Source organism: Oryzias melastigma, linkage group LG15 (assembly GCF_002922805.2).
Source record: "Oryzias melastigma strain HK-1 linkage group LG15, ASM292280v2, whole genome shotgun sequence".
NCBI lineage: Eukaryota > Metazoa > Chordata > Actinopteri > Beloniformes > Adrianichthyidae > Oryzias > Oryzias melastigma.
In genome coordinates this window covers 23,346,728-23,359,199 of record NC_050526.1, presented here as the reverse complement: position 1 = coordinate 23,359,199, position 12,472 = coordinate 23,346,728, and the positions used below count along the sequence as shown (strand labels likewise).

Below are 12,472 nucleotides of genomic sequence, written 5' to 3'. Positions count from 1 at the left end.
ACAGTGGGCTTTCCCTGCCTGAAACACACGAGAAAACAGTTCTTAATTCTTGTATTTTTGATGAAGCTTCAAACCTGCGCTTGACATTTGATCCAATCATCAAGAGGTGGGTCAGGGGTTCATGTCCCCAGGCCTCAATGTCCAGGTCTAAATAAAGACTAAGGATTCGTCTTGCTGCTGCTGCTGCTGCCTGAAGCTGAAAGGAGTCTCAACTGACACCAGTGAACACACACAGCTTCTCCAACTGCTCAGCTTCTGCACTGAGAAGCAGATCCTGGACATTGTTTATGAAAGAGAAAGTAGGTTTAGGGACATTCAGTTGAGTTTGGCTAAACTCCTTCTAGGTTAGGGGTGTCCAAACTTTTTGCAAAGAGGGCCAGATTTGGTGAGGTGAACCATTTGGTATGCATTCGTTAAATGCAAATTAACTTTTTAATGATTTGTTTTTGCAAGGAATGCTTTTAAGTTCTTCACATTTAACAGAAATCAATGTAAAGGAAATGTGACCACATTTACAGTGAATTTCTGATTTTAAGACCAATGTCTTTTAACATCCATCCATTTTCTTAACCTGCTGTTTGGGGTCACAGGGTTGCCAGAGCCTGTCCAGCTACACTGTTTACTGCAGGGTATCCCCTGGATAGGTCAACATTCTGATGCAGGGCACACAATCACTCCCATATGCACATCTAGGCACACTTTATGGTAACCAATGAACCAATAAGGTATTTTTTTTGAACTGTGGAGAAACAATGCATGCATGCACAAGGAGAACATGCACTTCATACAGAAAGGCCCCAGCCAGGACCTGAACAAAAGTCCTTCTCGCTGAGACGAGAGAGCAAACACCATGCACATATAACACAATTCAGTCAATCATAATTAAAAATCGTACACACAGTTCTTAAAACATATTGGGGCCTCATATTTTGATTTAATGACGATGTAAAAATGTAAACGTGGGCCACATTTGGCCCACAGCCCAGACTTGGGACATGCCTGTTTTAGGTGTTAACCTGTTTAGATTGAGAAGCTGGATGTGCATTTTCAAATTCCAGTGTTACTCTGTGTGTATACTTACCCCCAGACCCCCTGCTGAACAGAGGGTCACGCATGCATGACTGTGTTTATTCGTGGTGTGTAGTATTTGTGAAGACAAGAAACCACCACACAGACTTGCTGCTCCGCCCGGATGGTGGAAACCCTCTATCTTCTCGCTCATCTCCTCTTAGAATTATCCTTAAAGAGTCGTAGTTACAGTCGCTGCATCTCTAATCCATATATGGATTCAGTCAGAGCAGCAGTGAAGTAAACTCCTGTCTGTGAATAATCGAGGAGGAGCTGGACAGACCCTGAACTGCTCAAGTAGTGCTGCTGCGAGTTATCTGTATATGTGAACTTGTCCAAACAGACTTTGATAGAAAACACGGCAGAATGTTTCTCTGCGAGTGTTTTGAATGATGCTCTCAGCAATTACCAGCTGGACTAGAGCTGTGCTCAGCACACAGATGTTTATACCACAATGAGTTTGTTTGTCATGGCCAGAGAAGGGATTCAGCTTTCATATGAAATGTGTCCTATAGAGAATTTTGCTTATAACTCTATAGAAAGGGATGGCTGAACACCTCCCATTTACAGAAGGACATTTTAGATAAGGATTAAGCATTACATTTTACTTCAATTTGTCCAATAAAATGTAATATTCAGCATCATTTGGTGTCTGTAAAAAGACTCATTCAAAAAATTGTGATTTTGGTGTTTTTAATATATTTTTCTGGCATTTTTTTATAACATATGTAAAGAAAATTAAGCTTCTGAGTATTTATTTACTCAAATTGTTGTGAATCAGGAGCAAAATAAAAAAATGCCATTTAAAAAAAGCCAGTGGTGATGATAAAGGTGCTGCAGTCAGCGGGCAACCAGCTCCCTGCTCCACTCCATTCTGATGAATAAACTTTCAATCAAATAGGTCAGTTTATGCCTTTGTTTCTGAGCTGGCATCTGGTTCAAAACTGAAGAGCTGAATAGCTTTAATATTGCTCGCCATTTTTATGGCACTAGTAATGTTATCTTAGAGTTGTGAGGGGCTGTAAGCTAACAGGAGAGAGTGTAAACAAAGGGATAATGGGAAATGAGGTACGGCTTACTCTGAGCCAACAGTCCTACCCTCAACTCAGAAGAACATTTTTAATGAAATCCTCAGAAAACTATGGGATCCATTTGTGCCAAACATAAGTTTTTGTGTCCACTGTCTTTGTCTTTGGTTCTTAATTTATTTGTTTGTCAGGGTCTTTACAAATACACAGTTCTAATAAAATGGCAAATTTATCAACTGAAATAAAGTCATCATGACTATCACTTTTTTGTAGGTAGGTAAAAACAATCAGTATAGTATCAGTATGTTTGAAAGACACTGAAGTCTTAACTGATTTTACATAGATTCATCTTCCTTTTTTCAAGGACAACCTGTTCACACAAGCACACAAAGTGTACCACAGTGGACGAAATGCATTAAGCTAAAACTCCCCAGCATCTGTTCAATCCAGGAGTAAACATGAAAGTCGCTGAACTTAAACGTCCAGTTTGAAGTTCGCCTTTGACTCAAGTTTCTACTTTTATTGGACTTTGTGATTTAGTTATTATTATTTTTTATTTCAATTTTCTCTGAGATCATCACATTTGCTCATTTACTAATTTCACTTACTTATTTTAATAACTCCAGTGAAATAAGTCTAAAAATTCTTCAATTTCCTGCCACTTTACACCTTTTAAGATTCTTATTTTGAGTTCAGTGCTAGAATGAGAGATTTAAAAAAGTTTAAATGTTAAAAGTTTCAGTTTTCTATGTCTTATATTAAATATTTTCACTTCAGACTGAATACATTTCATGGTTTTACTGAGTATTTTTAAATACAGTAGAGTTTTTGTTTTCCTCCGCAGAGCTGTATTGTGCGCTTTGAACACAACACTGCCCTCTAGTGTATATCTGGAGGAAGTTGAACTGTTCAACTACTTGTCCATTTAAGCTTTATTGATGTTTATGTTTTTCTAATTAATTACAATTTTATAAGCAACATTTTAGATAGAATGATCCATTTAAAATTAATTCATAAAAAATACTATTTATTCCAAACTAAATTTCATTAAGAATCTTCATCACTTTTTAGTGTTTGGAAATGTGTTGTGTTAAATTTTTTAACTAATGACAGTTAACATGGTAAAAGGAAGCTGTGGGTTCCAGCAAGCATGAAGGTGTGAACATTTTTACATCCTTTAAATGTATATACACAAAGTGGAGCATGATATGTGCATGTGTGGGTAAACTCCAAAAGCTTTTGAATAAATCCACATTACAACAGGTTTTATGCTTTTTGCTTTATGAAATTGACATGGAAAAGTCAAACAACTTCAAAAAATAAATGCTTTAAGAAACTTTAAATTATTTTTTACAAAACATTGTTTTTCAAGATTATAAAAGTGAAACACAACTGTGTAATAAAAGTTTACTTAAATATATTTATGAAATTCCTTATATATTACATTAAATTTGCAAGTCAGAACAGAACAATAAATTAACAACAGGACCTGCCAGCTGCTCTTGAAAAAATAAAGATTATTAATAATACTTATTGCTTTTGCGTCATTAACCTCTAAGACCTGAGCCAATGTTTGAGCTAACCCTTTCCACATGTAATCATAGGGCCCTAGTTAAGTATAAATAACTACTGTAGTACTACAACTCATTATGGTTGTCAGGTCTTGAGAGGTTAAACCGCACATGTTCACATAGAAAATCTTTACAAAATAAATAAATACAATACAGTTACAAAAACACATGAGCTGATTTGTTGCATGTTTATCATCATTGTCTTCATCATCACTATAAAAAGCTGCACAAGCTGGATATACAAACTGCCAAACTTCCTTTCAGAAACATATAAAACCTGATAGATTACATTATATTAACTATAGTTTCATTTTAAGGGATACATTGATCCATTTGTGTACTCGGTGAGTCCTGTTTGTTCTGCGATCCACTTGTTATAGTTGGTGATTTTTGTATAAACGCCTGGCATGTTCTCGGTGGCGCAGCCATCACCCCAACTCACCACCCCGAACAGAAACGTGCGGCCTGAGGCTTGACACACCAGAGGACCACCAGAGTCACCCTGAGAGGAAAAAATCAGTCAATAAAAAGACATCAGTGAAAATCCTCATAATTTAGCTGCTTTTATTTCTATTTCTAATGTTTTTTTAATACATTTATTCAAAAAAATATGTATGCTCACCTTGCATGCATCTGTGCTCCAATCTGGGCTGGCAGCACACAACATGTTCTCAGTTAAAATACTTTGGTAATTTGGTTCTCTTTTACACTCAGTGCTGGACATCAGATTCACATCAGCCTGCTTCAGGATCTGTGAATAGTCCCAGGACTCTGCAGATGACACATTTTTTTGTTTAAAAAAAAGCATCACAGAAATTGTGGCATTAGGGTGAATGAAGACTGGCATAAAGTACAGCACATACCAAATGATTCTCTTCCAAATCCTGCCACGGTGCACTTGAATCCCGGAGGAAGCTGTGTGTGAAGTGGAGGAAGGCAAACTGTGCGTACTGATGGCGTCTTCACTGCACAGCCTCCTTTTGTGCTTCGGATTTTCAGCAGTGCTAAAATGTCAAATCAAGCAACTTTTGTGAGTGACTCACAGATATCCTCTACTTTTGACTCAAATGTAGCTGCACCCACCTATGTCGTTGTTAAAGTTGTTAAACTTTGGGTGGACGATCATTTTCTCCACGGTAAATTTCTGCTCCCTTTCAGCATCCGTGTCATTGATGGCACTCTTTCCCAGAAACACAGACAGATCCTCGGCTCTGGGATCAATTCTAAACAGAGAGTTGACATGCAAAAAGAAGTCAGTAAACGTCTTGAATGAGAGCTACCTTTTGGGAGTTTGTAACGTGTGTGTTGTCTTACTCATCAGGGAAGCAATGGGCAGCTGTGAGGACCCAGCAAGGTGAGATTAGAGAGCCGCCACAAAGAAAACGATTCTTTAGAAAAATAGCTGAAATCCAAGGTTGTGACTCAACGGTTGTGAAAGATCCCCCCACGATTTTATGCATCCTCTGCTGATTCCGTTCTCCACACGTGTACTCTGGAAGGAAAGGCGTCACGTATGTGAGCTGGGATCAGAAAAACCATTTGATGTTTTCAACCAACAACTAAAGTACCTGTGTCCACTGGAAGAGGGACTGAAGTTGGCTTTACTGTTGGCATAAATGTTGATGTAGAACCTGTTTAGGCACAAAAATTACAAAATTTCATCATATTTTTCTATGATTTCAAGTTAAAAAAATTGCAACTCTCCTCTCAGACTTACATTTAGGAACATCACAGAATTCCTTGGAAATTCTTCTTCCTTTTCTAACATAACACCATGGTTTCATGCTTTGGTTAGGATTCCTGGAATAACATATGACAATATTTGAGATGGGATACTCTTTGTTTTGAACATCTTTGGTTCTTGAGAACATACCTGCAGTATTTATGGTTTCCAACTCCAGTGTGAGTGCCCCAGGGGTGATCAATCCTGTTCCAGTTGAGGCACCTGTTCCCATTAACAGACCTGCGCACCATTCCCCTGTAACTGCTGCCATCCCCAGATAGACACATCACTGTGGACGACAAATGCAGCGGAGAGAATTTACCACATTTGATCAAAATAAATCAATTTTGCTTCATCAGCTCTGAGGGTGACTCACGTTCTTTGCTTCTCCTTTGAGAAAATGCCTAAAAAAAGACACAAACACAGTCAGACATTTCATCACAAGTTTCTGTCTGGATCCAAAACATAAAGTTACTTCCACATGTGATCACTTACCACTCTGACAGTGAGCGCCATGAAGATGGAAGTGATGAATAACAGATTCATCTTCGCCTCTAGTTTTGTTTCTGCTTCCTAAAGATTTTTTGCCTACGTGGGGATAAAAATGCAGAAATGAAAAAAAAAAAAGAAGTTGAGTTCATCTGACTTTTTCACATCAGTAAAGAGCCCTTAAACACCTGAGATGTTGCTGGTAACTCTTAAATAACACACTTTCTTTAACATACCATAACTTTTCAACCAGTAACACGAATAACGTAACTCCAGCAGATTCTGAAGCGCTGCTTTTTTCTGCTTCAGAATCTGCTGGAGTTAAATTGATCGTGTTACTGGTGGAAAAGTTACAGTAAGTCAAAGAACAAACACTGGAGCGCCGCCGGTGATGGCTAAATATGCCCAATTAAAGAAAAGTACATAGACACCACTTGAAAACTAACATAAACAAAAAAACTCAGTTCACTTGGAAGTTTTTTTATTTTAGAGCTTTTGAAAAATGAGTTCTGCATGTGCTCTGTACTATTAACATCGCCACTATCAGCACAGTGAGCCCAACATCAATGTAGGTTAACAGATTACAGCAACGCTTGTGCACAATATTACATCAGATTTGCATTTTGCTCATATCTTATGTTGTTGTATCTAGGTACTCTAAGCACGCGTTGTTGAGCAGATAAACAAAACTATGGATAAAAAAGGCAAAATAAACAAGACTGACTTCATGCATTTTCAAAAAATGCAAAAATATAGAAAATGTTGTTACCTTTTTGAAATCTTTGCTCTTTCTTCTAAGACGACCCCTCGGTCTTCTTTTGATTGAATCAAAAATTGTTGTTCTGTTGTTGCAGTGCTGTTCATCCCTGTGCGGCTTCCTATTTAAGTAAACAGAAGATGTGAGAGGGAGGGTCTTAGAGGCTCTACACAAACTATCTCTCCCACCCAATTGGCCAACAGACCAGACAGTTTGTCATGTCTTATGACACATGCAGTGGTCAACCCCTTCCTGTCAAAGCACTGTTGTACATATAACATATCCTAAATTGGTAATGCAGTCAAATAAACGTCTATGACTGAGTGACAGCTTTGAGGTAGCAGTAAAACAGGATGAAAACAGTGTCCACCAACTCTGATGGAAAAAAAGTGATTAATTAAGATGGGAGTTATTAGAAGTTACAAGAGCTCAGGTGGAAGATCACCTGCCCAGCTGTGATTCTGAATTCAACACATTTTTGTGAAAATTTTGTAGATTTTTATTTTATTTTTTACTGTTTTGACTTTTTTTTGCAAAGGAATACTTTCTTTGTACCTGGATTTCAAATAAAAGCAAAATGTAATATGTCAAAAAATGTTAAATGTCATAATTTCATAAATAGGGCAGTATGGACGATTGTTGTATTTCTTTTTTATCTACTATCATAATCTGTGTTGGCTGCGAGACATCCTATTTAAGACTAATGACTCATTTTCACTCAAATTAAACCATGTGTTATATTTCAGATGAAATCTATATTGAGATACCTTCATACCAAGTCTGTGATAAGATCTAAATGATGGCAGGGCTGAGTTAGTTCAGTCGTGTGCATTTTAAGAGCAAGGAAACAACATCAAACTTAAGTCAGAGAGGAAGTTTAGTCAACTTCTCAAATATTTCAGGAGGAAGTTTTATCTATTCAAACAGGAGAATAAGCCCCTTGAGGTACAACATCTAATTTTCAAGGGGTCCTGTGTACCAAACCCTTACAAGAATAGATACGAAAGAATAAACTAGAGAAAAATACAGAAGGAAACAAGTAAACAAACAATACAATGTAGCTCTTTATAAAAGTACAGACTCACACATACACAGCACACCTGCTCTCCGTATTCACCACTCCCTTAAATGAGTTTGTAATAATGAATATGATTCAAGATAAATGCATTTATTGATTAGCACCCTCGCCTCAGAGCGTAAGGGCGAGGGCCTTGGCTTTGTTTTACTTGTTCTCTTTGTTCGTGGCTTTTCTGGAGGGACTCTGGCTTCCACCCACAATCAAAAAAATTCCTTCATAGGTTTATTGGTATATTTCACTTGTCCCTAGGTGGGTATGTGATTATGTATGTGGCCCTGCAATAGACTGGTGACCTGTTCAGGGTGTACCATTGCCCAACATTCGCTGGGTTGGCTTCAGCAGGACAGTGACTCCAAAAGGTTCATTAAGCCTCTCTTCTGTTATAATCATTTCTACTTTACTTGCTTTTATTCATGTTTAATATTATGAGGGGTTTATCTTAATATTTTATTGCATGTATGGATAATTTTGTTTTTGCTTGTTTTTTTTTTGTTTGTTTTTTCTAATACTTAGAAAATAAGATGATTGCTTCCGCTTCTGAATTGGAGGTCAAACTTTTTCTTAAGAAAAAATTCCAATCCTGACATGGAAAAGCAAATGCAATTTATAAAATCCCCTCAAAGTTGATAAGAGGCAATAATTTAGGTTTGATTTGCAGATACACACCCTGGACATATTACAGTGACTGAGTCAGATGCAGATCTCTTGCTAATCTAGACTATGAAGACACGCAGCCATAAAGTACAATTTAAAAAATCCTTAGCTTTCCTGAAAGTTTCCTTTATAATCACGGTAAAATAAGTCTTCAATATGGGAGAAATACTGTGGGAGGACCTCAAGGGAGTTTTACAGGATGAAGTGTATTAACACCCCTTTTGAAAGCAGTGTTGCATTAAAAAGTGTAAATGACAAACTGTTGGAATTCACTGCTTTTAATGATCAACTTCTAAAGTACTGATTCACTGTGGTTAGCTGAATTTCCCACTCCTTTGTCTGCATGCTTTTGGTTACTTTGTTTTATCTAATGGTTGCACCATTAAAGCTATGCTATCAATCACATGATCTTGTATTTTCTTGTTCATACTATCCATCCATCCATCTTCTTGACCGCTTTGTCCCTTTCGGGGTCGCGGGGGTGCCGGAGCCTATCCCGGCTACTGAAGGGCGAAGGCGGGGTACACCCTGGACAGGTCGCCAGTCTGTCGCAGGGCCTCAATCACACACCCAGTCACTCTCACATACACACCTAGGGACAATTTAGAGTCACCAATTAACCTATGAAGCATGTTTTTGGACGGTGGGAGGAAGCCGGAGTCCCCGGTGAGAACCCACGCATGCACGGGGAGAACATGTAAACTCCACACAGAAAGGTCCCAGCCGGGATTCGAACCGGGGCCTTCTCGCTGTGAGGCGAGAGCGCTAACCACTTGCGCCACCGTGCAGCCCTTGTTCATACTATTTGTATTAAACAAATATCTCAAAAAGAGACCCAAAACATTTATACATTTACACTCATAGCTGGTTTGTTTTATTGCTGCATTATTCTCAGTCAAGCTTTTATGTTATTTTGAATTTTAATTAATTAGGATCTAACTACAAAGTTTTTTTCATGCACATAAATGTTTGCTTTTAAACGAGCTTATATGGACACTTTTATGAACAGATATTATATCTAGCTTCTTTTTTTCTGTAAAAACATTAAGATTCAGATTAGTAGATTTTGTTTTATCTTTAGGGGAAAGTTTGTTCTTCCATTCGCTTACATATAGTTTTCTAAATATGCATGTTAAACATAAAAAAGGGTTAATGAAGAGAAAATGCACACATTTACATCAGTGCACCATTTGCTGTTTAACTCGAGACACCATCAATAATCTGGATCTCAATCTTAGAAGAATTGCATCAGCTGTGCAGCCAAAATCTTTAATCTAATATTTAGTTTAATACAGCTCACACACTATAACGCAACTTCCCCTTGCTCAAGTCTATGACAATTTTCCAACTAACAATGATCTCATTGTGCTACTCATGTTTCCTTTTCTTTGATGGGTACAATACAAAAAAGTATATCCTCTGGGCAAAATCAGAAGTTGTTCAACATTCACAGTAAAAAAATTGAAACAAGTTTAATCATCTAACTGATGCATCTTGTTCAAATTAGATGTGTATTCAGCAGCACGTAGCTGAAAAGTCCCTTTTTTTTACAGGTGTTTAGCAAAAAGAGGAAAGACGTAATGAAATGTAGAAACTCTGGGAAACCCAAACCATCAGTGGTTGAGCCAGCTGCAATACTGTTTGTTTTTAAGTCATTTTGACTTCAGACACCTGACTCCTTTGACCACAAAAGCTACAAATACTGTTCTAGAAAATTAGAACAGTCTAACTTCCCCAAGATCAGCTATAGTGGAAGCTAGGCATCCAGAAATAAACTTTAAATGCTGATATCCTACAACAGTTTAAGACCTGATCAATTGTTGGTGTGCAGAATGAATAGATCATCAGAGAATTAGGTCTGGAGTGTTTAAACGTCTAACTATGGGCTCAGTTTTAGAGGATGTTAAAGAGTGTATCATAATCTGGGTGCTGATATCATTGATCATCATCCTATAGATTTGTTATTTCAGTATTTCCTCCTTTGTGTTGTGGTTACACATATACTGAGTTTCATTTAATCATGTGCTTTTTTTTTATATAAATGACAGTGATTATTCTGTTTTTTAAAGCAAGAAATTCTGTTGAATTTTACTTTTATCTGCTGCAGAATCACATTCTTTATCATAAAAATTTTCTTGCAAAGAGACAACAAACACAATTACGTAGTGGCAGGAAAAAAGGGGAAGGAAATCATGACAAATGCGTCTAGAAATAAATAACAAGATACCATTGTGACATGACTGGAGAACTGCTCTCAACCTAGACTGATGTTTTGTTACAAGATCATCAAAAAGCTATAGAAAAAATCACAACATTGACATTCTTTTTATGTATACCCTTTTTATCTTTGCAAACTTTAAAATTCATTTATGTCAGCTGACATGAAAAAGTCAGAAATGTTCAGAAACTTTGATTCACAAACAAATGTTTCAAACTTCACAGGATGTTTAGCGTTACCAAAAGATTGTTTCTGTCACATGATTTTGCAGCTTCTCTGTACAATAAAGAGAAACATGACACACTTCTCTTTTCTGTGAAATGCAATGTGTTTAAAATAAAGCCCATAGGCTCTGGCACCCCCGCGACCCCAAAATTGGCAAAGCGGACAAGAAGATGAATGAATGAGATGAATGAATGGTCCCAATTTTAGCCAAAAATATTTTTTCCAACTCATTTTGTCAGACAATTTTGGGTTGCTGTCACAGGGTTGCTGGAGCCTGTTGTAGCCTCTGTTGGGTCAAGGCGGAGTACATCCTGGATAATCTGTCACAGAGACTGACAACCACACCCACTCACATCTCACATTCACACCTCGGACAGTTTCCGATCATACGTTCAACCTGTGAAATGTCAAATGAGAATTGCAGAGTGGAAGGCCACGACAAATGACAGGATCAAAAATATATATTCCTTACAGTTTTATTATTGCTTTCATTTCTATCTGATTTTAAAGATGTTACTTTTGTTATTTTTGCAATGCTTAAATAAGTTTGCATCAATCACTTCTAAATCATTTTTATTAATGAGACTAATATTGACTCCAAAATTGGGGGACAAAGATTTTGCTGGGGGGTAGCTGTGATTCAAACCATGGCCTTTCCACTGTAAGCTGAGAGTGCTGACCACTACACCCCTATATAGTCTCTCTTTTAATAATTTACTGAAAATTCATGAAACAAAATAATAATATAAAAACATTAAAGCATCACTGGTGTGATTCATTGGTTCACATTTAGCTGCGAAAAGCACAAAGAAATCATTTCCTGTGTGACTTACAACATTTCCTCACATCATAGTGGGGAAACTTTTGCCCATGGTGGCACATAATCACATCTCTTGAAGTGGGTTTGAGGCAATTTCCTTTGCAATCTGTCTTTACATACATCAACAGTATTTCAGTGAGATAGCAGGCGGATGTCCTGCTCCAACACATCCTCCTGTGAGCCTGTTGGCTAAAGGTTTACATGCGCCTTTAGATTGCTCCAGTATTTCATTGTGGGCCACCAAATCATCACCCCTCCATCACCATGCAACCACTGGGTTTAATGTGCTTCTGTTGAGCTGCTGCATCTGGGTTTTACCCAAAGAAAAAAGTATAATAAGCATTTGTTTTGTTTCATTTTAAAAATCTTTGTCTGGCTTTAATAAAACACGACTTGTTCAGTTTCCCTGAGAATGTGTTATTGCAATGCAACATAACAAATTCAAATCGACCTAAAAGGTGAGATTAAAGATGATCTCTTTCTGTCTTCAGAACGTATGCTTAGAAATGTGCTTATCATTCAGTCATCACAGCTCTTCACTTTTAAGTAGTTTTTCCTTTTGTGACAAACAAAAATAAACTTCACTTATACATAGTTCTGAATAATATTCATGTTATCCACAAAAAGATAAACTTCTGCAAAACTCCTCATCAACTTCTGCAGAATTGGGATTAACAGTGTCTGCTTGCAATTTAACACATTCTGTCTTCTTCTTTGCCTTTTGGCCGTTCCTTTCAGGGGTTGACACGTCTGCCTCCATCTTTTCTTATCCTGTGCATCTTCTCCACTCACACTAACCCTCCTTCACTCCATCCAGTAATCCTACTCTTTGGACCTCCTT

At 37.4% G+C, this 12,472-nt stretch overlaps 1 protein-coding gene across 1 annotated transcript; it reads right to left on the bottom strand.

Moving 5' to 3' along the window:
- Positions 1 to 3,368: 3,368 nt before the first annotated feature.
- plaua (plasminogen activator, urokinase a) lies at positions 3,369 to 7,872 on the bottom strand. The gene is made up of 11 exons (XM_024297643.2): positions 6,649 to 7,872; positions 5,886 to 5,978; positions 5,767 to 5,794; positions 5,541 to 5,679; positions 5,385 to 5,467; positions 5,236 to 5,298; positions 4,982 to 5,159; positions 4,751 to 4,890; positions 4,531 to 4,671; positions 4,290 to 4,438; positions 3,369 to 4,169 (listed from the first exon to the last, which is right to left on the bottom strand). The coding sequence occupies exons 2-11, from the start codon at positions 5,934 to 5,936 to the stop codon at positions 3,975 to 3,977; spliced, it is 1,167 nt and encodes a 388-aa protein (XP_024153411.1). The 5' UTR covers positions 5,937 to 5,978; positions 6,649 to 7,872; the 3' UTR covers positions 3,369 to 3,974.
- Between the last annotated feature and the right edge of the window lie 4,600 nt (positions 7,873 to 12,472).

Coding starts and splice junctions, on each gene's coding strand:
- plaua (XM_024297643.2), bottom strand. CDS start 5,936: ATGAATCTGTTATTCATCACTTCCATCTTCATGGCGCTCACTGTCAGA. Junction 5,680..5,766: donor TCAAAGGAGAAGCAAAGAAC/GTGAGTCACCCT, acceptor TGTCGTCCACAG/TGATGTGTCTATCTGGGGAT. Junction 4,891..4,981: donor GCCCATTGCTTCCCTGATGA/GTAAGACAACAC, acceptor CTCTCTGTTTAG/AATTGATCCCAGAGCCGAGG.